At 39.3% G+C, this 23876-nt stretch overlaps 1 protein-coding gene across 3 annotated transcripts in view; it reads left to right on the top strand.

The window, feature by feature from the left end:
- The first annotated feature begins 3398 nt into the window (after positions 1 to 3398).
- lsp1a (lymphocyte specific protein 1 a) overlaps positions 3399 to 23876 on the top strand; it is a 29850-nt gene continuing 9372 nt past the window's right edge. Inside the window, exons 1-7 of one of the 3 annotated variants that reach the window (XM_051381018.1) lie at positions 3399 to 3677; positions 13683 to 13829; positions 17010 to 17406; positions 18219 to 18361; positions 19385 to 19634; positions 20844 to 20981; positions 23355 to 23398. In XM_051381018.1, coding sequence (XP_051236978.1) covers positions 3619 to 3677; positions 13683 to 13829; positions 17010 to 17406; positions 18219 to 18361; positions 19385 to 19634; positions 20844 to 20981; positions 23355 to 23398 — 1178 coding nt within the window. In that variant the 5' untranslated portion in view covers positions 3399 to 3618. Of the gene's footprint in view, positions 3678 to 13682; positions 13830 to 17009; positions 17407 to 18218; positions 18362 to 19384; positions 19644 to 20843; positions 20982 to 23354; positions 23399 to 23876 lie in introns of all 3 variants that reach the window. The other 2 variants (XM_051381017.1, XM_051381019.1) reach the window with 2 other exon arrangements.

Here is a 23876-nt window from a genome sequence, read left to right as displayed (position 1 = left end):
AGTTTTAAACAACAAAGCAGATAAATAAAAACGACGTAGAGACGTTTTGAAGGAGATAACCTTTAAACAGAAGCAAAATCTCCTGAATCCTGTTGATTTCAACCGTTTTGGCTGAACCCTTAAAATTCAAACCCCATCAGATTAAAACAAATATTTCTCTAGAAGTTTAAATACTCAAGTACAAGTACCTCAAAATTGTACTGAAGTAGAATAAGTAAAAGTCCTTCCTTCAGACGTGACTAGTTTGTTTGAAACCGAAACTTTTTTGTTATTTTATGATTTTGATTCAGCTGTTTTTTGTCCTCCTTACAGGGTATCTCTCTGTTCCTGCTCTGATTTCATTGTGCGGTACAATCCGAAAAGCTGTGAGTTTAACTCTGTAAATGCAGCTGTGAAAACAGCCTCTGATACCCAAAGACATTAAGAGACACTTCACCTCTTAAATCCTGAAGCAGCAGCGGAGACGACGGTGGCGGTGGCGGCGTTTGTTTTCCATCCGTACCTGGCAGCTGCAGATAAAGAGGCTGTTTGCTCTGAGAGTTTGTTTCTCAGCTGATGGACGGGAGGCGTTTGTTTTCCAGCAGGTTGGAGGAGATAAAGCGGTGACTGTAATGTACGAGGACGGTTTAATACAGGCAGCTACTAATCTGATCAATATTTAATCAGCTGATTGATTTACTATGGTTAAAAGATTTACTGATGCGAGTCGGGCATCGATTCTAATCAATAAAATGTACGATAGAAAGGTTATTATGCTAATAGACTGAGGCTGAACGCAGCATAGTTTATACACTGATGATTATTGATTATTGATTGAATATAGAACATAGTTCTAGAGTTTATACCCTGTTTAATGAGATGTTACAGAGCTATAAACACTCGGAGGATAAATGTTTGAGTCATGGTTGGATCTCCACTCTGGTGTAAATCATTCGAACGAGTTCAGCCAAAGAAACGTCCCCCCGCTGTGAAGTGAAACACATTTGCGTCTTCCCGCCGTTCCTCAGCCAAGAACCTGTGATGAAGATTTAAAGGTGAAGGAACCACAGGGAGCGTTAATCTGCAGCGTCCGAACCACGAACGCCGTCGCTCTGCGGTCCAACACTAACACACGAGCACATGTTTCTTCTTCACTGAGCCTGAGGTGGAAATCCACTGCGGCATGTTGGGAAATGTATTTATTGATCTATGATCAGACATATAGTATTAATATGTGTGTTTTCATTAGTTTATAATCACCTGATTATAAGGATAATTGTGTTTTGGTTTTGTTTTGAGCGGGTCCTCTTGTGTCCGCCATGTTTCTACAGTAATTCTACATTGTGACACTTTTACTTCTGTTATTGATCTGAGGACTTCTTCCACCACCGATAGTAGATTATTGTGTTACATAAAACTGCCAGAGGTCATGAATTAACCTGTAAGAACCCATGGTGACACTTTAAATATCCTTGAATCTTCCATATACAGCTTTATGCTTGACCTTAACTCATTAAGTCCCTAAGTGACGTCTACAAAACATCATGGTGGTCATGTGACTGTGACAGGAAGGATTGATTGGCTTGCTTTAGTTATGACTTTACTCTAAACCAAACTGCCCGAAGTAATCGTGTTAAAACCCACTTTAGTCGCTGATTTAGACACAAACTAATTGGCAGTTATTGATCCGCTCTGTCACCTTTACACATACAGGAGAGAACTGGTGCAGCCCAGTCCTGATATCAGTGATTGATTGGATATCAGGGTTTTATAAGCAGTTGTTGTGAATGTACGAGTGTTTTATTTTGGAGGAACCTGTTCAGCTCTTCACTTTCTTCTTTTTCTGTTTGTTTTAGAGCGTCTGAGTGTTTGAAGGTTGCGTTCAGGTCAGCCTGCGTTCGTTGGAAACCGCAGCTCCGTTCTTTTTTGTTGTTTCTTTTACGAGCACGAGCGGCGGAGGGGGGCCCATGAATTCACTTCCCAGAATGCCCTTTTGTCCGACGTGCCACCAAGCAAGACTTACCGACACTCCAGGGGTTGAATGGTGATGAGTGGGTTACCGCGGCAACAGCGGCGTGTTGAATGTGTGTTGAGGGAGGGAGGGAGGGTGGGCGGAGACAAAGACGTAGAGTTTGTTTGTCGAAGTGTGAAGAGCAGAGAGAGACAGTCAAATAAACAGACTCGAATGTCAGAATTTACTTTAAAAATCAGGAGTTTTCTCACTTTTTCTGTCATTAAACGACAAAAATTTGCAAAAGATGAAGCCTTCGAGGAGGGAAAATGCGGCTGTAGCGTCTAATCTAATGGAAATATTCATTATTTTATAAACCTGACTACAAAAACTCAAACTTTAGGTTCCTTTCTCTCTTCTTTTGTATATAACATAGTCAAATTCTTCCTGCAGGAGAAGAGTGAAAACATGTTTTCCATCGAGGAAACCCTTCAGAGCCGCTCTTTGCTCTTCTTTCAATAAAGAGTGTCTTCTGTTAAAGACAACGGTCAACAAATATTGTAATTTATGTACATTAAAAAGAAAATTTCCCTCTTCAAAACACTATCTTTGATATTTGACTGTCGGCAAAGCCGGGCTAACTGTTTCCCCCTGCTTCCAGTCTTTATGCTAAGCTAGGCTAACTCCCATCTGAGAGCCAATTGTGTTTTTTTTGGTTTATAAATGAATACAAGAGGAGGAGGCACCAAAACAAATGATTATTAATCAGAATGATGTTATTGTTATACACATATTATGGTCACACTTCTGCAGATATTATTGATTATTTATATAGTGACTGTTGACTGTTGGTGCTCTAGAAACAATATTTTTTCATATTTCATGTATATAATTTAAATTATATAGCTGTACATATGTGCTAAAAGTGGCTGAATTATAAATCCCTCTCACTCTCAGAAAAAAACTGAGCTGTTTGCTTGTGACCGTTTGACGACAGAGAATAAAATACTTTGGTATTTTTATTGGGTTTCACTCGTGCCAACAGTAATGCATCTAACATTACTGTTGGCGACATTAAACTTCTTTTTAGTCCTTTTTACAAGTCAAACTTTATTCGTATCAGAGCTCGCAGTAGAGATAACAAACAACCTCCTTTGTTTTCTTCCTGTGTTGTTCTGCGCTAATCTGGAGGGAGATTAAAATGTTGCATTCAGGTTCAGTACTGGATTTATTTTGTGATATGTGGGTGGCGGTGGTTGTGGATGTGGTGGTGGTGGGTATCGTCTTTCAAATCCCCCCCTCAGGGAAGACCACATGACCCGGCATAACAGAGAAAGGCAGCAGCAGAGAGATGTTGGGCCCCGCCGGCTCTGAGCTCTTCAATGAAAACCACATGTAGGACAGAGGGAGGGAGGGAGGGAGGGAGGTGGGTGAGGAGGTGGGTGCAATGACTAAAAACCCAACCTCTGAGACAGAGAGGAGGGAGTCTCTCGGAGCGCCGCTGACATTCCCAACAAGCATTGCAGGGGAGAAAACTGTGTGTGATACACAGCTCATAGAGAGAGCGAGAGGGATTGTGGGAGTGTGTGAGTGGACGTCAGTGTCGAGGTGAAGAACAACAAGAAGAGGAGAGAAAGTTTGGCTGGTGTGATCTGTTTTTGTTACTACCAGAAGAATAAGAGGCAAACATGTCCAACGCTCTGCTGAGGAGAAACTCCAGCAAACAGGGTTTACAAAACCTCATGAGGTATGTGCTCCAGCTTATATAGATTATATATATATATATATATATATATATATATTTAAACACCTTTAATGTGTTTTGATATTTCTGAGAGTGTGTTTGTGTGATTAAGACGTCTGAATGGGAACAGTGGGATTACTGGGGGAGTGTTTTGGGTCACGCAGGGAGTATTTGGGGGGAGATTTTGAATTAATCACAACAAAGGAGCAGATATGTGCTCAGTAATCTTTATTATTCTCCCTTTAAAACGCAGCGTGTTAAACATAATTAGTGCTTAATGATGCGGGAGGTGTTCGGGGAGAAGTGGGAGGTTTCTTTTTTTCCTCGAGGCAGCGCCGGACGCCCCGAGGCTTCGGGGAAGTGGTGTCGGTGACCTGTGTCAGAGGTGAAAGGTCACCTGAGTCAGTCTTTTGTTTTGCGGCGCGTCCTGTCTGAAACAGATATTCGGTTTCCTCCGGTGTCGGTGGTTCGTAACGGAGGAGATAACGGTTCATTGTGCTGCACCGGGGAGGATTTCTGTGTCAGATGTTATAAATAAAGACGTTCAGCATCAAACTCAAGTTGTTAAAAGTTGTTTAAAAGGCAGAAAACTGTTCTTAGGTTAATGTTTCTGTCAGGAATGTGGATAAAACGTCATTTTTGATCCTGATGCTGTCAGATTGGACTGTTATTTGTCTTAAAGGAGCGAGATAAGTGACATTTTAGATGAAAATGAGTTATATGTGGTAGCTGAAATGGGCCGGTATCGGTGAGGATGGTCGTACTCACCGCTGAGACAATAACAGTTAAGAAATAATTGCGTATTTTGATGCTTTGACGCCCCAAAAAAGTTCAGTTTTTCTCTGTAGTTTGTGAGGAAATCCTGAACACACAGCTTGTTAAAAAGGATTAAAAACGCCAAAATAATTAGTGTTGTTGTGCTGAATTAGCCCTCTGGCACCTTCTTTTGGTCCGATTTGGGCACTCGTTATATATCGAATGAAAGCTATTAACGAGCTCTTTCTTTTGCCAAATGGTCACATTGTGAACTTTAAACCGATCCGGAGTTATTAATTAAAAACCAGAAGACCTGACGCTGAATACACTCCAAGTATTAAAGGGACTAAATCTGCACTCTTGACGGCTCACTCATTATTTGTGTTGAAGCGGGACAGAACATGATAGACATTTATGTAAGCGCTGAAAACAACAATAATGTTATAATTATTATTTTAATTCTGGCCCCTTTTAAAAATGTGAAGCTCCAGGTAGCAGCCAGTTAGCTTAGCACTTTAGTATATGAAAGAACAGCTGTTACCACCTTTGTCCAGTGTTCGTGCTAAGCTAGGCTAACAAACTGCTGGCTGTAGCCTTATACTTAGACAGATATGAGAGGTATTGATCTCGTTGCTCCAGTCAGGGTGTAAATCTCACTCTCTAAAGAAAGCTGATTCAGGGCTTTACGTTAGCGCTCTCAGCGGAGGCGCTGCGATCAACGAGCTCGGGTGTAAACGCTGAGTCACGGCGAGAGCAGAGGTCGAGGCGGCGTGTTTAGGAGAGCAGATAACAGCTGGAGGAGGAGGCGGCGGCGGTGATTCAGTCCACTCAGCAGATGGCATCAGTCTGGCTGACAGCGGCGGTGACATCACTCCCAGAAACAGCGTGACGTGGACACGAACCCGTTTACATCCCTCGTCCACATCACACAGCCTGAATCAGTCTGCATTGTTAGGCTCTGAGCTGTTTCACACAGGCTGTGATTTGTTCCACTTTATTTGGTTTATTCTCGGGAGATAAATCTTTTAGGGACGTTTGTAGACGCCGTCCGACAGATCCTACGAACGGCGAGACTTTCCTTCCTTCTTACAGAATCCAAACATCTTCCAAACTCTCTATTCTTGCCTTTCTTTTTATTAAAACATAAAAGAGTAAACTGAAGCTTTTAAGCCTCCCTTGAGGGGCGTTTGATTTTCACGCCCTTGTAGCTTTTATGGGTTGTCACTCGTCCTTTATCCGTGCTCATTGTTCACCACCCGTCTGTTGATTTATCTGCCCCCCCCCCACCCCCCGCATGCAGACATTAAACGGATAGTTGACTTTTTCAAGAATTGCTTTACCTCTGACGTACCACCTGCTTTTATTTTAAAAACATTTGTTGGTCACCTGACCCGTTTTGTGTTCAGTTCAGCCTTAATTACTCTATGTACTGTTCACACTACAAGCTGTTACACACAAGAGTCATTAATAACGAACACATCATGTTTAATTAGGAAAGTAGATTAAAAACATGCACAAAGGGCAACTACTTACAGCATACTGCCATTAGAAACTGAGTACAGTTAGCTCATTAGCCTAATTATTGAGCGTCAGTAATCCATACACACATTAATAAATCATTAATCAGACTATTAACTAACAGCCGTCAGCGTCAGTTCACATTATCAGCCTTCAGCAGTCAGCTAGTGTTTCTGTAGTGGAGACTAAACGTTAACAATGATCCATATCAGCAGTTTGAATCCAACTAAAAGCTCCCTGCACCAAACTCCCTTTAAGAAATATCACATTTTAACAATTCCTAACGTGTTCGTAACAACACGTAACTCTAGAAACACGAGCTAAAGGCCGTCATGTGTCCACAGTCTGACTGTTAATACAGGATCGATACTATCAATAAAGATAAATTATATTCTGCACAAACTTTACATTTTGTCGCCTCCGTTGCAGCTGCGCTCAGGAAAAACATTTATGAGTTAGTGTTATTAATTAGTAGAAGTCGGCAGTACAATATCAACTAAAATCTGTTAGCTGCAAAGACTTTGGAGGAGATTTCTGTATTTCTATATTTACTTTCTATCAGACTTCCTGTGTGTCGTCATCTTTACAGTATCTAACCCAAACTGACGTCATCAGAAAGCGTTGAACCCGTTGTTATCAGACCGTGTTCATCGCTGTGGGTCGAGGGCAGGCAGCAGGGCTGTTTTTAATCAGCTCTTTCTGGGAGACAAACCCCCCCCGCCCCCCCGGCACCAGACCCGGCCCGGCTCGGCCCTCAGCGCTGTGATGTCATCCAGGAGGCATACCTGCTTCAAAACAAACTGCCTGCTTCGACCTCCGACCCCCTGAATCCCCCACATATGGGTGGGTGTCCTCGGTGTTTACGATAGGGGCAGATAAGAGGCTGTGGAATGTTTTTGGGGAGGGGGTTGGTGGAGGTAGCTGATGAGTGATGGGGGCGATGAACTTTCCCTCCACAGGTTGTCTGGATTAAAGAGACCTGGGGGGGGGGGGTAAACAGAGTGAGGTTTCCTGTTTCCAGGAGTCGTATCTGTGCGAGCAGATGACAGGTTTTTATCTCTGGACTTCAGCATGATGACGAGATGTAAACAGACAGGCAGAAACTCCTCGCTGGTACTTTATAACTCAGATTCCAGTCTAAGAAAAACATAACAATTCTTATTTTCAGGTGATTTTATACTAATAAAAACATACCTGTGAATATCATATTACATTTCTGACAATAGATCTACTTAAATGTTACACACTGAACCTTTAACTGTATATAAAGTTCAAACAAACTTTGCCTAAGTTTTAAGTCAAACTTTTTTTATAATCTTGTGTTGAGGTAATTTACTTTTTGTTTTCTGTGAGCTGCGAACCAGATTTTTCATTATTTGGGTGCTTTAAAATTAAATATTTTGCAAGTTAGTATATTACAATTATTAACCTTTTTTCAATTTTAACAATAAAAAAAATCAGATTTTTTTTTGTTTCTAACATTTAAAGATTTAAGTTTTTCTAAATAAGTAAATAAGCATAAATTATCGTTAGTATAAGACAAAACTTTAGTTTCACTCATAAATGTAATGAAGACAGCTGCCTTGAAATGTTTTTTACAGTCTAATATAATATTTTATACTATAACTATAATAATTTGGGGGTTTTCGGCGGTGCTCGCTCTATCCAGTGATCTTACTTTCTATACTTTAAGTACATTTTGCTGTTAATACTAGTTGTATTTTGATTTTGTGGTATCTACATCAACTGTAAAAACAATAAATTATTAACTGTTGATCACTGATGACGGACATTTTAGTGCAAATTGTTTCATATTCTACATATTTTGCTTTAAAAACGCACAGCAACCGCCATCTAATGGTTGAAACCGACTGTTGCAACTGAATACAGGTAGCACACAGAAACTTTTTGTCATGAATGTGCTTCTAGTGACTAAAAGTAAAAGCTCCAGTCTGACAGCAGCTGCTCATGGCACTTTAATATTGTGCCACACATTGTGGGAACTATATCAAAGATTTCTGCCCCGGCTTGAACCAGAATACTTTCCCAGCTTCTCTGGTCGCAGGAAAACTTTAAGGCCGCTCACCTCTTCACCTTTATGCTTCATTCATTCAGTCATATTTGGACAAAATAAAGCTTCAATCAGATATAAAGTTTGTTTTCTTTGGTCTTCGGGCCGCGCAGACAAACAAGCCCTCGCTGTGTTTTTTGGGGGATTTTGGTTTATTTAGATTCAGGATGCAGTTTTTTCTTGCAGATTCACGTTGGTCCTCCAGTTAAAATCAAACAAACCTGCAGAGTTCCCAGACATCAGGGATCTGCTGGAAATGAGCTGCAGCCCATTTGTGCTCCGCATGGGGGACGGACGCCCCCAATGCAGCCATAACAGGGTGATTACTGTCTGCTCGGTGTCTCTGGGGGGGTTCGCTGGACTTCTGCTGTCTGACTGCTTGTTGGTCACTGCTGGATCCACTACAGCAAAAACAGCCTGCGAGAAACAAATATTCTTAAATATAATAACATAAATGATAGGAATTAATTCTATAATTCTTAAAACTAGCATTAAAATTTAACACTGAAAGACTGTAAAATGCTTTAAACTACAAGAACGTTTTAAGCAAGTTGTGCTTATTACAAGCAATGAAAACTCAAATGAAGGAACCAGAAACATTATTATTTTAATATTTCTTATTAAAACAATGAAAAACTAAACAGCTGGTTAATTTCCTGAGAAGTTGTGCGAGTGCTCTTACTCTGAAAATTATGCAACCATTGTTGTTGCTTGTTAAATCAAGCTGAATATTAGCTGTAAGATCTTATTATGAAATATTTATTTTCTTTAAAAAGATTCTAGTGCAAAACACTTATTACAGTTTTTATAATTGCATCACTTTACTTTCTCCATTTCTTTCCTTTAAAGTCAGGATCAGTTTCCTCTGCTGTCAGTGTGATGAAGAGCAGAGAAAGACTTTGCTGTGTTTCTTCCTGTTTTAATGAGAGTGGAGAAGCGGCTAACCACAGAGGTTTCGTTCACCCTGACAACAGCTCAATAACAGCTCTTCCTAGCACATAAATATCTCTGATTCCTGGTATGTTCCAGGTCCTGGTCTGGGCACCTTAAATCATTCAGCCGGGGACTTGCAGTATCCGTGAATTGAAAGTATTACTGACTAGCATGTGAAGATTCATCCAGGTCATAGGAGATCTGGAAGTGATAAGTGAAAGGCAGCTGTTGTTGAGGAAAACAGTCAAACCCCTGGTGACACAAGATCTGGGGATTTCCAGAATCATGAGGATTCGTCGTCTGGGAGCCATGAATGTCTGTAGACAGCATCCAGTAGACGTTGAGATATTTGACCTGCTACTGGCACCAGTCCTGAGGGTTCATCCTCTGTGGACCACGAACGCCTGTGTTCAATTTTATGTGTCTCTATGTAGGGATGAGGGTCAAAGGTTGTGACCTTTATGCCCCCGAGTGCCTAGCTTTGTACTAGCCAAGAGCAATTAGCAGTCAGTTAAAGATACATAAACAATATAAAGGGCGGATATGAAGCTTTAACTGTGACACACACTCAGACTCTACAGGTTGATTCCTGCTTCCTCACAACTCGTCCGGTGACTCCGGTGACTTTTCTCTGCTGGGAAAGTGGCGTCTCTCTTTTCTCTTTTTCTGTTGTTGTGTCAAGAGTGATTCAGTGCCCTCGCCGCTGCCCCGACTTGTTTCAACACAACAGTGACTTCATCTCACAAGCGTCTTCCCACCGTCCTTGGTCCCTGGCGGGCGTTCAGGCTGAAAGGAAACCGTGTTATTATTGTGTCATTCAGCCGATGACAGCATGTGTGCTTCACAAAAAGAGCAGCTGAGGCCTTAATACTTTTAACCTTTGTCCTCCTGACGGTGAATCCCTCTTTCACGCTTTCCTTCCAGCAAAACAAAAAACGGACAATGAAGCCGAATCCTGAAACAAGTGCAGACAGATAGAGACCGACTGGCTTTTATCTGGTTTATTTTTAATGTTTTAAAACCTTAAAATCTTGTTGTAAGTTCAGTCTTCCAGCAACCAGCTGAAAACGGGGTCATCCCTATGTTCCCCACTAAGGTGAGGGTTAGGGTTAGGGTTCCCCGGTCCCATACAAAGCGGGGAACATAGAACATAGAAACATAGGTACGCTCCCCTGAAAACTGATGGATCAGGTTCATCTCTGTTTGTCTTGTTAGCTTAGCTTAGCACAAAGCTTTGAAGCAGGGAAGAACTGCTATAAATAATCAGCTTTATAAATATACTTTAAAAACAAAGTCTGTAATACAACCTTAAAGTAGCTGAAATACACACAAATGTACAATTGTTATGAATCTTTGCTAATTAAAGAACTTTTCAGATGTTTTTTTAATAAAGATAATGTAGATTTTATTAACATTTTAATTAAAAACTGATTAAGTAAAGTCAGGAACAGGACAGAACATGATAAACGTCACTGTAAGCTAACAACATGTTTAATAGTATAAATTATTATTTTAGTTTTGGTGAAAACAGGGACATTTTATTTATTATTTTACTTTTATTTTAATTATTACTAACTACGTACAGTATATATTTATGTCGTATTCTGTTCCTTAATTTAGGTTAGTATATTAATTAGTGGAACTATTTTATTAATTGATTATTTGTTTATTAACAGTTATTTTTTTAAAGGAAAAATTTCAAATATTTTCTGGTTCCAGCGTCTCAAATGTGACGATTTCCTGTTTCGTCGTTGTCACATATGAAAATAAATTTGATATATTTGGATTGACAACACAATATGAAGACTAAACAATTAATCAATTAACAGAGGCAATAATTGGTTCATCCATTAGTCTTTAGTTTTTTAAGGTTAAAAACAGATAAAAACCACACAAACAATAAAACAGTAATTTTGACTCTGCAGTGAAACATAATATGTTTTAAAGACTTTACATTTACTCCTCCGGTCTCTCTTTACTGAGCTCAGGTGTGTTAATCTGATCCTCCTCCAGGTGCTCAAGGGCACTTTGTCAGCCTTTATCTGGGCAAACGCTCAGTCTCGTCTCTGGTGTCACTTTACGGAGAAACAACAACAGAATAAAACCCGCAGAGGAAGTGAAAGTGTTTCTCCACGTGTTGGTTGTAATTGTCCGGAGAGGCATCGTTACACATTTATACCCCGATACAGACCCGACCGGATGGAGTGGGGTGAGATTTCTGCCCCACCGCAAAGGTTAAACGACACGAGTGAAGAGATTTTGGATAAAACGCAGGAGGAGAAAGCTTTCAACACTCAAACTGCTGACAAACTGTTATTATTTTATATTATTAAACTATTCATTCATTACACTTCGGTCATATACTGGATCATACACATAAATATTGTCATATATTGTATTATAATGTACAAACTTTCTATATTTTCTATTAGATACTGTAATATAAAACCTATTTTAACTTTATTATTATTGTTTGTATTTCTCTGATGTTGTTTAACCCCTTGATACCACTTTGTCACTACATTTCGGATGACAATATTGTGGTTTTTACTACTTTTATCTGTTAATTTTTACATATAAAAACATTATATGATGAACTAACCATTTCTCACTTACTATCCATTAGTGAGAAAGACAGAATAAGATGTTCATTTTATAATAATATAAAATTGTCAAAGAAGACCTTCCGAATAATAAAAGCTTATTTTAAACAATGAAATAAAATATTTTAACTTTTATGTGCGTTAAAGGAAAACTTCTACATGTTTGCGTTTAACGCAACGCTGTAATTACCAGTTGTGGCCACAGGGGGCGCTGTTCAGCAGAAAAACGCTGGCTGCTTTAAATGTGATTCAAACTACTTTTCCAGGAAGCTTTTATTTTGAAAGTCAGCTGTTTCTGCCATCCTTTCTGGGACGTCCTGACACAGCGAGCGCTGCCTGAACAAACACCACCCGGTTTATGACCCCCATCCAGCTGCTCGCCGCCCTTTAAACCGCCACCACCCTTCTTTCATATCCTCTCCGCTCATCCGCAGGAAGGAGGAAACAGGACATTTTCCATTTTAGAGTTGGCCACAAAAAGCTGAACTCAGTTTAAACCTGCAGTGATTGTTTTGGCCACTTGGGGGCAGCAGAAACAACCTGTGAACACACCTTTATAGCCGCTTTAAGGGTTTATCCGATAGTATTGAGTCTTACGGGGGAATGAGCTGATTGCTGGTTGCAACTTGTGATGTTCAGACTGTTTATGTCAGAATATTTACTTGAAAAATAACAGAATTAAATGAAAAATTAACAAAAAATCTAATAAATACGAAGCGATCAGTGATCAGAGATGAGCAGGAATTATAATCACACTGGAAACAAACTCAAGATGATGAATTTTGTCTTTTAAGAACCACTTTTTATCTCTGAATCTCCCAAAAGTGCAGAAAAATTAGACCTTCCCGACTTTCTCTGCTGCCTGTGAACTGATTTATGTGTTTCTATGTCGGCTTTTCTTAGAAAATGATCTCCGCTTCCCTGCAGTGTCCACGATACTAACTCTATGATAAACGCCGTTGATTTTAGCCATAAATGACACAAAGCTAATGATTGCTAACAATTTGAGGCAGGGGCATCCAGCTAGATAACTGTAGCTAAGCTAAGCTGTGGTTGTTCGGCTGGCTGTCTCTCGGCTGTGTGGCGTTGGATCTGGCGTTGGTTGCTTCGTGGTGTCGTTCAGAAGAACATTCATGTAAGTGTGAGAGTTCGGGTTTGTGGCGTCGTCTGTTTAAATAAAGATCAACAGTGTTTGTAATAAACGCTGTGATGTCATGCTGACACGAGATTGACGAACACGTGTGTTTATCCGACAGATAAACGGCGTTCCTCCGGCCGGATCTCGTTTTAAAAGACTGTTTGTTCAGAAAACTGAGGAGGCGGCGATGAGACATCTGTGATACGTGACGAATGTTTCTCATTTAAGCTTTAAGATGTGGAGCAATAACGGCACAGTGGAAAGATACTCATGGAAACGTAAAGACTTCTGTTAGTTTAAAGACATTTTGGGGGAAATGCTGCTTTTTTGTACTGAATTGTCTTTAAATAAAACAGGTTTTTAACCAGCAAGTTACATTTTACAGAGAAAATATCAATAGTGCTGAAACACTGTTGTTATTCTTCTTTTGTCGCCATGTAAAGTGTCTTTTAGTACCTTTTTAAAGTGCTATATATAAAATAAATGTATTATTATTATTAATAAACACTCATGGATTTTTTAATTAGTCAATAAACAGAAAATGAACCTGCAACTATTTTCATAATTGATGATGAAAAATGTAAAATATTCTCAATTTCCAGCCTCTTAATCGTCATTATTGCTGCTTTTCCCTGTTTTTATATAATTATAAACTGAATATTTTATGGTTCTGAACTGGTATCGAAGATGTCCCCTATCAGTAAATGATTAAATGATATAATTGTTAATTGGTTAATTGATAAAGACATGTATTAGCTGCAGACACTAAATTACCTTGCTAATTATATAATTTGCATGTTTACGATGAACCACATACAGTAAGAGACAATATTAATTATTATATTTTGGTTTGTTAAATTGGACGTTCAGATCGTAGAAATCGGGAAGAACTGGGAGCAAACTTTGTGCTCGCTAAACCATATTCCACCGGCCCGTTTTAATGGTATTTCCCAGCGTTTGCTAACTTCCTCGTCTTCTCTCCTCTTCAGGCTGACGGCTCAGAGGAGCATCGAGGACGCCGAGGAGGTGGAGAGGGAACGCCGTCGAAGAGCTCGCGAGGCTACAAGCTGGACGAACGGAGGCTCGCCGCCCGAAGAGTTCTCGCCGGAGAACGAGACGCCGGCAGAGGAGAGCGTGTAAGTCAAACTGTGTCACTGTCCAATTAATAATAATAATAACAATAATGATAATAATAATAATAATAACAATAATGATAATAATAATAATAACATAATAATAATAATAATAATAATAATAATAATACCAATAATAATAATAACAATAATAATAATAATACCAATAATAATAATAATAATAATACCAATAATAATAATAATAATAATAATAATAATAATAATAATAATAATAATAATAATAATAATACATTTTATTGAAACAAAAGTGCATTTCAGGAAGCAATAAAAGAAATAACAACAATCGAAAATCTTTTTTGTGCTTTCAGATGGACACATTAGCTAACTTTATGTATTCTGACAGATGGTGTTGATTTTAACTTACATTAATAAATGATGTAACGGTACAAAAGCTATCGATAGCTTTCTACTAGCCAAGAGTGATGCGAGGCAGGGGCATTCAGCTAGTGCCAGATAACGTTACTCAGTGATTCTTTTAGGATTTAAAGGAAATAACCTGTATCAAGAACTTGCAGATGTACTTTATTTTTAAAACTCATCCATTAACAAAAGACAGTCTTGTTTTACTGGCGCTAACTTTAGTGACACATACTTGGCATTTTGTGTGGCTCTTTCACAATAAAAGCCGTTGGATTTAAGTGGCGTTCGCGGGGTTAACGAGGCTGAAAATCTGGGATTTTAATGCAATTTATCACTTTAATTGTGGAGCAGCAGCAGGAAGTGTTTAGTCTGCGTTAACTTAACGTAACACAGCAAAAATACACACTTGATACAGCTGGTAGAGGAGTTCAGTAGCATCAATAAAATCTACTTTATAGATAAATCCTGAACATAAATAGTATGAAAAATAGGTTTGACTTCATAAAAACTTCAGAATGATTACTTAAATGTACCTGTGTTACCTTTTAATCAGGTTGTATCTCAAATAAAAACACATTTCCAGTTTACATGAACCACGCAAATCAGGATACAGACAAATATCCCATGTTTTGTGTGAAACTTGAAGGCCACTTTCTCCCAATTTATACATAAAGGTAAACAGAAAAGACGCCTGATACTTTATTTGGTTTATCTTTATAAAAAGTTGAATTTCTAACTAATTAAACTGTTGGTATGTTTTATGTTTGAGGACGAAGCATTGTCTGAATCCCTGCAGTGGATTCTTTGTCCGTTCAATCATGGGAACCCAGGAAGTCATTAAGTGCAGAACATTATTCATTCACTCTCCTCGTGTCCGACGACTTCCTGTGCGAGCTGCGTGTTATTTCTCCTGCGTTTAAAGAGTCTGTCGTCATGTTTCCCAGCTGTGAAAACTCGCTCCTCGCTCCCCGTCAGAGCGCTCGCTGGTTAACAGGGTTTCACGGACGTCTGGTTGCATAAAACAAATGTTTCCATTTGGGGGGGGGGGAAGCTGCAAACAACCTCTTCCCTCCTGTCGTGTTTGATGCGAAGGCGAACGCACAGCTGGCTTCTCATTACACAAGCCTCCAAGAATGTTTACTACAAAGCGTCTCCAGGGAAAACCACCGCCACGTCAAAGCCTGTAGCGTTTTAATTTCAGGGTTTTTTAATGACAGCTTACACCTTCTCCTCCGTCACATCAGAGGCTCGGCTCGGTTTCAAGCGGCGGTGACTCGTCACGAGGTCGTTGGTTGCAGTCTGTAATTGAAAAGACGCAGTGGTGAAACAATGCTGCTTTAAAGGCCCTGAAGATTGCTGCATGGTTTCCTGCCTACAAGGTCAGAGGTCAAGTGCTCGCAAGAGTTATAAAACCACTGTGAAATAACATAATTTTAAAAGGGTTTAAATTTTTATTTTATATTTTTTTTTTAAAAATTTAAAATTTGAATTTTATCAGATTAATGTCACTATTTTCAATTTCATTCTGGCTTTATGAAGATGTTGGTTTAACATTCCTGCTGAAAAAAAAGAAAAAAAAAAGAAAAACCTGAAAAAAAAAAAAAGCAAAATTATGAGATATAAACTCTAATCTGTAACATTTCCTCATTAAACAGTGTATAAACTCTATGTTGTGTCCTTACATTATCTCAAATGTTTCCAATATTGTATCCTCCACCTGCCTCAACGCCGCCCCCTGTGGTTGTTATTGATTATTAACATTATGTTTAAAACTACAACAAAGATGGCACAACTTCCAGATTATTTACATGTAGCTGTTACACCTGGAAACTGCTCAGAGCTGGAGCCAGGACATGGTTAGTTAGCCTAGCGTAGCATAAGCAGGGAAAGTTGAAAAGACACTTACAAATGCCTCTTAAGCTCATTAAATAACACCCTGTATCTTATTTATTTAACAGAAATATGGGTCACAGTTTGTTGTTAAGTTATATGTTGCAGCTAAAGTAGAAGACAAAAAATAAAAAGCTTTGTTTTATGCAAAAATGTCAACTTAAATAATGTATACTACAGTCTACAGCGTATATGCTATTATATACTAACTGTTGGTGTAAGAGGAGGATGTTTCTCGTCATCACAAACCTCGACTGACTCACTCCTGCCAGGAATCCATCCAGGTGTCGACTTTCCAGCCGACACTCATAAGCATTGCCGCTCGTTAAGGCTGATCAGCTGCTGAGAGATCAGGCTGAGACTCCCATCATGCATTTGGAGCTAGGGGGGGCTCCGGTCCCCCGGATCCCAGGCGTCTTAATCATCTCGGGAATGCTGAGTGAATTCCTTCCTTCCAGCTCCTGGGAACACAAAACACACTTTGATTACTTTCATTCAGCAGAGGAGGAGGAGAGACACTGTGCTAATTCTGATGATAGGTTTACTTAATTAAACATTTAATTAATATTCAATACGTGGATAAAAGTGTGATTCGAACAAATAACAATCAAATTAGAACATATATTCCAATCCTGGCAGTAGATCCTCCTCAATGTCTACACATCTTTAATGGACCTTTTTTTGGTTTCAGTCAAGCAAATCTGAGTGTTTAGTTGATTATCGTATCATTGTTTAGATCAAGTCTGAAGATATTTTATTGTCTTTATCCGTCTTATTTTGTTGATTTTCACACCAAACTGTAGTTATGTTCATCAAATTCACCAAAAGTATTCTGTGTGAAACCTCGAACACTGGCTGCTGATTCACATAAGTTTATTATAATAACAATTTCCTTTCCCGTCTCGTTCTCAGGTACGACGGCGACCTGAAGCCGAGAAGCTCCCCGTCTCTGGAGGAGGACGAAGGCTTCAGTGACTGGACTCAACGCCGAGAACGACGGAGGCAGCAGCGCCTGCAGGAGCTCAACCGGGGAGGCGAGGAGGACGAGGACGAAGAGGAGGTCACCCTAAACAAAGCTGTGCCCGTGAAGGCCGTCCAGGCCTCGGTCACGTCCTCCAGCCAACTCCGGAGACAAGAGCAGGAAGAGGTGGAGAGGAGGGAGATGGAGAGGAGGAAGGAACGTGAGGAGGAGGTGATTCGAGCTGAGAGGGTGAGGAGGGAGAAAGAGAGGGAGGAAGAGGAGGATAAGAAGAAGAGAGAGGAGGTGACGACCAGGAGGAGGGAGGAGATTCAAAGGCGGAATACAGAGGTAAGGCTCCTCACCGAACGAGTCAATTTCAAGTTATTTAAGTCCAAGTATCCTTATTTGAGACAGGTCTAAGTCAAGTCTAAAGTAATTCAGCACAAGTCTGTTATCAAGTCTCAAGTTATTCCAGACTAAGCCTTAAGGTCTAAGTCAGGTCTCCAGTTATTTGAAACAAGTACATCCCAAGTGATTCAAAACAAGTCTGAAGTCAAGTCTCAAGATCTTTAGGGTAAGTCCAAGTCAAGTCTCGAGGCATTTGAGACAAGTCCAAGTTAATTCCAAGTTATTTAAGTACAGGTAAGTAGATGAGACAGGTTAAAGTCAAGTCTTAATACGACACAAATCTGTTGTCAAGTCTCAAGTTATTCAAGACGTCCAAGTCGAGTTTTAAATAATTCAAGCAAAGTTATTAATAACAAGTCAAAGTCAATGTCAGACAAGACCTTAGTCCTTTGAGACGAGTCAAAGAAAAGACCAGGTCAGGTCTCAAGTCATTCAAAACAAGTGTCGAGTCAAGTCGCGAGACCTTTAGGGTCCAAGTCAAGTCTCTGGGCATTTGAGATGAGTCCCAGTCCCATTGAATTACCGTAGACTACATAATTTAAATATTAAGTTTTGTAGTCTATGGTAATTCAACGCAAGTCCAATTGTAATTTCAAGTCATTTTAGACTTGACTTCTAGACAAGTGTAAAATCTAGGTCTCAAGATCCTCAAGTTTCAAAAATACTTTGAGACTGGACCAAGTCGTATTTTTTTTATTTTTTTTTGTTATTTGAGAAAAGACGCTCTGTTGTGTTGAACCTTTCCTGTTCAGGTGGAGAAAAGAAAAGACGTTAAAATCTCCTACACATCCAAGGTTTTCCTTCATCAAGAGCCGAAACTCAACAACGCCAATGGAGACACAACCAATGAGGAAGTGACAGCATACAAGAGCAACAAGACAAAAAGGACCACCAGGTGTGTTGTGTGTTTTATTGACCTTTTATTTAACCTTAATCAGCGACAAATAACCATTTATCTGAATATTCAGTTTCAGAAAGAACTTTGCTCTCCTTACTCAGGACTTCCCCTGGTGATATAGTTATGTAAACTTGTGTGTCGTCTGCATAGAAATGGTAACATGTTTTGTTGTTTTCCATAATCTGAGCTAGTTGGAGCATGTAGATGTTGAACAGAAGAGGCCCCAGAATGGAGCCTTGGGGAACTCCACAGGTTTTTTTTGTACATTGTTCAAGTGATAGTTAGCTGACATTGTAATTATCTTAATGTAGTTATTGAGAGTCCATGACTACACCAAGATGTTTGCCTTGGTTTGTGGTTTTTAACGTTACAGATTGAAGCTGTGCGCTGGCCTTTTAATAGTTGCTCCAAAAACAAGTAAACAAGTAAATCTTTGTTTAATCCACGAACATTCTGGCACATTCAATCATTGATTTGTTCAGTGCATTTACTCAGGATTTGTTTGGGATTATAGTCTCCTGCTCATACGGTTATGTAAATTTGTGTGTCGTCTACATAGTTATGGTAACATATTTGTTGTTTTCCATAATCTGAGCTAGTTGGAACATGTAGATGTTGAACAGAAGAGGAGTGGAGACTTGGGGAACTCCACAGGTAATTTTTGTCCTTTAAGCAGGATTCAAACCAGTTTATTACTGTGCCAGAAAATCCCACCCAGTTTTCCTCTTGGTTTAGTAATGTGTTGCTGGCATCCAATAATACAAAGGATGTCTGTACCTTAACAAAAGCATCAAAACACTTGTTTCACAGCAAAATAAAGTGTCAAATGTTCATAAAAATTCTCCATTGTTGATCCAGTTACACCGCTAAATACCTCACTGACGAGCTCAGGTCGTGAAGTTGCCACAGTATCACATAGGCAGTTTGTTTTGGCAGTACATAGCAGACTAACAGACTCAGTTCAGGTCAATAATAAAAGCAGCTAATATTTAAAAACCTCCCTCTGGTGATGTGTATCAGAGCCGTGGAGCCAGAGGAGGCGGAGGCCATCCTGGAGACGGAGCAACGTCTGGAGAAGATCCGGCAGGGCCTCCAGCAGAAGGAGAGCCAGGAGCTGGAGCAGCTGAGACACCGACAGGCCGAGGCCGAGCAGGAGCTGGAGGAGCTGAAGAGGAGGAGAGAGGAGAGACGTCGAGTCCGGGTGGAAGAGGAGCGTCGGAGGGAGGCGGAGGAGCAACAACGGCTGGCCAAAGAGGAGGTGACCACATACGTCAGTCAAGTAATAAAATATTAAGATAAGGTATTAACACAACTGCAATAAGGAAACTTCCACCAGTTAAACAGGTTTATGTTGAGTGAAACTAAAACTAAAGCATCCTCTGGAGTCATATTGTCTGTAAAAAATGTCATTGGCTGGAGTTTATGAGCCACAGTGGCCTGTTGAAGATAATCTCCCTTATTTTGTTAAAGCTCCGGCAAATCCCCAAAAAACAGGATACTCCGGTACTTTCAAACTAGCCTCAAAACATTGAGCTTGAGTGCTGTATTTTTCTGAAGCTATAAGAAAATCCGGATAGTGAGTGGGAATTATTGGGTCTCTCTGAGTCCAGTGGTGCTTTTATATAAAAATAAAATAGAATTGAACTAAATTCAGTCTTTAACCAAAAGTCCTCAGTAGTAAAACTCTAAATTAATAAATATTTTTACATCAACAATAAATGACAACATATAAGTCTATCGAACTTTTTTGCCTCTTTCAGCTCATGGTTTTAGTTTTATAACAAATGAGGGTCTTTTTCCAAAAATCAGGTTTTAACAAATTTGAATTCTTCGATTGATTTCGAACAAATGATTTCAAAACACGCGAACGAGGGGTTTAGGATAAGACATTAGCTCTTACCGCACCAATGGGCCATATATCCTTACATATAAATCTTTCTATATTATCTGTGGTGGGATTTCTGCTCTTATAGACTTATTTTGAATTCGAACAGGTCATTAAACTTAACAGCCCTACAACAGACGCAGGTCTAATGTGATGGCACTGCTGCTCTGCGTCTGCTGGATGCCAACTGTTTGCTAGCATGTAAGCTAAAAGGAGCTTTTAAGAAGATAACATAGCAGAGATGAGCATTTTCTAGCTAGATGTGGAGTTATTGTGCCCTCTAGTCCCCTGGTGATATGGTAATGTAAACCTGTGTGTCATCTGTATAATTATGGTAACACATATTCTGTTGTTTTCTATAATCTGAGCTAGTTGGAGCATGTAGATGTTGAAAAAAGAAGAGGCCCCAGAATGGAGCCTTGGGGAACTCCGTTATAGTTGTTGGGTCAACTGAAGATACATAAACAAAAAAGATTATTTTAGCTGGTAAATTGAAACAATAATGTCCAGATAGTGTTAAGAAGCTTGTTTCTGTAGTATTTTGAGATAACGAGACCCAGATGTGGAGCTCTGAACGGTGTTTGTGACTCCCAGGAGGAGAGGACGCGAATGAAGGAGGACATCGAGAGGAGGAGGATGGAGGCAGCAGAGAGGATGAAGAGTCTGAGTACGTCCGGCGTGGACGGAGACGAAATGTTCAGTCCCTTCAGTCCCAAAGCTCCCACACACAAGGTAAATATCACCTGCCGCCTCCTCTGCTGGGGAGGCTTTTATTTCCTAACACAGCGTTCACACTGCAGGCGGGAAGCCGAAGAGGGAAAGTCCTAAAGTAAAAGTGGTTTCTGTGATCTTTAAAGTAAGAGCGTCCTTTATTGTGAATGTTTGGAATATATTTGACCACAAAGTGACAGCAGAAGACGAATTAATTCGATTTCACTTTGAATTTCTACTAAAAAGTGGCACCCATCAATAAAAAGCCCAACAAACAAATCTGTTTAGTATGTTTAAAATGACAGTTACTCCAAAAAACAGCGTCTTCCAGTAACACTTTATCTGTATAGTCTACATACAGGTAGTTTATTCTAACATTTGTGCTTTGTCTGTAGATTATCTATAAAGCTGGGATCTAGAGGGGCAGCTGCCACCTCAGTTTGGTATCAAATGCTGTTAAATTTAACACATTAAATTTAAATAAATCTTTAAAAATATTAATAGTTCACTCCAGTGCTTCCCAACCTTCTTCACTTAAGGGACCCTATTTCTATAATTCAGTAAACTGAAAGCATCAGAGATAAGTTTTCGTGATATTTTTAGGGGAACTTTTTGTGTGTTGGGTTTTTTTTTTCATCATAAGACTATTTTATTGTTTTATTGCTATTTGGTTGTTTAAACTGCGTACATTTATAATGCAGGATAAGGCTGTTCAAGGTTTAGATCTAAACTTTAAAAATATAAATAAAGAAAATATATTTTGTAGGTTTTTGTCTGAGAAATAAAAGAATGTTTTTCAGTCGTAATTTGTCTTTAATCCCATTTTGTTTAAAAAAATTGTGATATTTTGAATTATAGTAGTATCCTGAGCTGAATTATTTGTTTCACACTAACTTGTAGTAAAGAGGGATTTTATAAACAGCTGGTGAAACTATCTGGATAAACAGGTCTTCACTGTGTCTTTGTGTGAGCTGTCCTTCGACGTGGTCATCCATTAGCCGACAGTAACCAGTGCAGATTACTGTGTAGGATGATGTCACTGTAAACAAACTCAGTGACAGATAACTATGTGTTACCTTCACAGCCGATGCGTTCAGGCTCAGATTGTAAGTTACATGTTTGTGTTTGTTTGTGTGGGAGAAGCATGTTGTTATCAGAGCACTGATACTTGAAGTGGTTTTGTTGTGAGAGTTTGTTCAGCGGACTTTGCGGACAACAGATGTTTGTTTTGAGATGAGAAAAACCAAATCAGGAAATTAGCTGTTTCCCCGCTACGATTTATAAATATGACGTTTTACAAATGTTTCGTTTTTTGTTTCTTATTTTCAAAACAAAAAATGGAAAATAGCTTGTTTCCCAGTGTTTGGTTTTCTCTTTTTAAAACAAAAATGTGGCGGCTGCAGAGTTCACTCAGAGATTTGTTCCAGCTGCATCCTGCAGTACTTTACTGTTAAACACAGAGCCAACAAAGTCCTGGAGAATTAGATTGATTACATTTTATTATCTTGAAACAGACTTTGAATTAACTAAATCTCTAAATTCCGCTTCCTCTCTCCCAGCAGTGAGTCTCTGGGCTGTCGAGCTAACCTAGAAGCTGCGGTCCACTGGACCTTTGATAGTCACTAGAAGCACATTCGTGGCTGTTTGCTCAGAGAGGCTAACCCTCCGGAGTGTTTTGGGAGAGCGTCAGGCTACGGCTACGTAGCACGCCACAGTTTGCAGATGGGGATTTAATACTTAATACCTCAAAGAGTCTTTAAAGAGAAGCAAAAATAAATTTTCGGGACTTTGCGACCTCTGTATTTGGATGTTAAATCAATTATGTTTTGTTGACGTGCATGACACTGCATGTGAGTTCTGCACCGTATAGTCTTTCTGCTCATCGAATTCAACGTTTACAGACAGAATTGACTTTTCCTAAGCCCCGCCCCTTTTTGTTCTGTGCTCCAATAACAGTTGAGCAAACTTAGGTCAACTTCCTCCTTTCCATTTTGTTAAAAGTAGCTAACATTAGTGATCCTAAAATGTGACGATATATATATAATAAATATCTAATAATCTAATATATTTAACACTTTTATCTTTTGCCATTTTCAAAATGTGGTTGATTTTTCAACATAGATTAGCTTAGCATGTAGCATATGGTGACCCTAAAACTAATATAATAATAATAATTTCATCCTCAGTTATATTGTTCCTCTATTTAACAGTTTATGACCAAACAGTCCGTTAGCTTGTACATTTATTATTATTTATATCAAATCACAGAAACACTTAAAGAGGATTAAAGTTATAATACAGTCTCATGTTTCCCATCATGCTCTGCTCGCTCTGAACTGAGCCGTAATATTTAACTCCTGAACCGAGAAAGACTTCTTCTTCTTCTTCTTTCAGATCACAGAGAGAACGGAGTCGCTGAACCGCTCGCTGAAGAAAAGGTGAATATCCTGATCAATATCCTGATCAATATCAATATCCTGATCACTATCCTGATCAATATCAATATCCTGATCACTATGTGATTGTTTTTAATGGTAACAGGTGGAAATATTCTGGATTTGTGCTTCGTTGTAGAAACATTTACATCAAAGTTCAGCCTGAAATATTTTAGCAGTTAGCGTGTAAGAACAACTTCCACAGTTCGTGACATCATCAGGTGGCTCTTAAAAAGTGGGCGTCGCCCTCAGGCAAGATGATGAGTGAGGTTCCCCCCCCCTCGCTGGGAAGGAATGACATCATCCGGTATCAGGAGCTCCTGTCTGAGGTTGAGTTATGTGCGGCTCTGTCACGTGACTTCTCCAACATTTTAGTTTTAATTTAAACTGAAAACATAATTCTTTATTATAAAACATTAATAAATTAGAAACATATTTAATGAAATTTCACAGATTTTACAACGTAAGATTGAATAAAATC

Source organism: Dicentrarchus labrax, unplaced genomic scaffold (genome assembly GCF_905237075.1).
Source record: "Dicentrarchus labrax unplaced genomic scaffold, dlabrax2021, whole genome shotgun sequence".
Taxonomy (NCBI): Eukaryota; Metazoa; Chordata; class Actinopteri; family Moronidae; genus Dicentrarchus; species Dicentrarchus labrax.
Note: the sequence above shows the minus strand (reverse complement) of the source record. Positions and strands in the feature narration are given on the sequence as shown.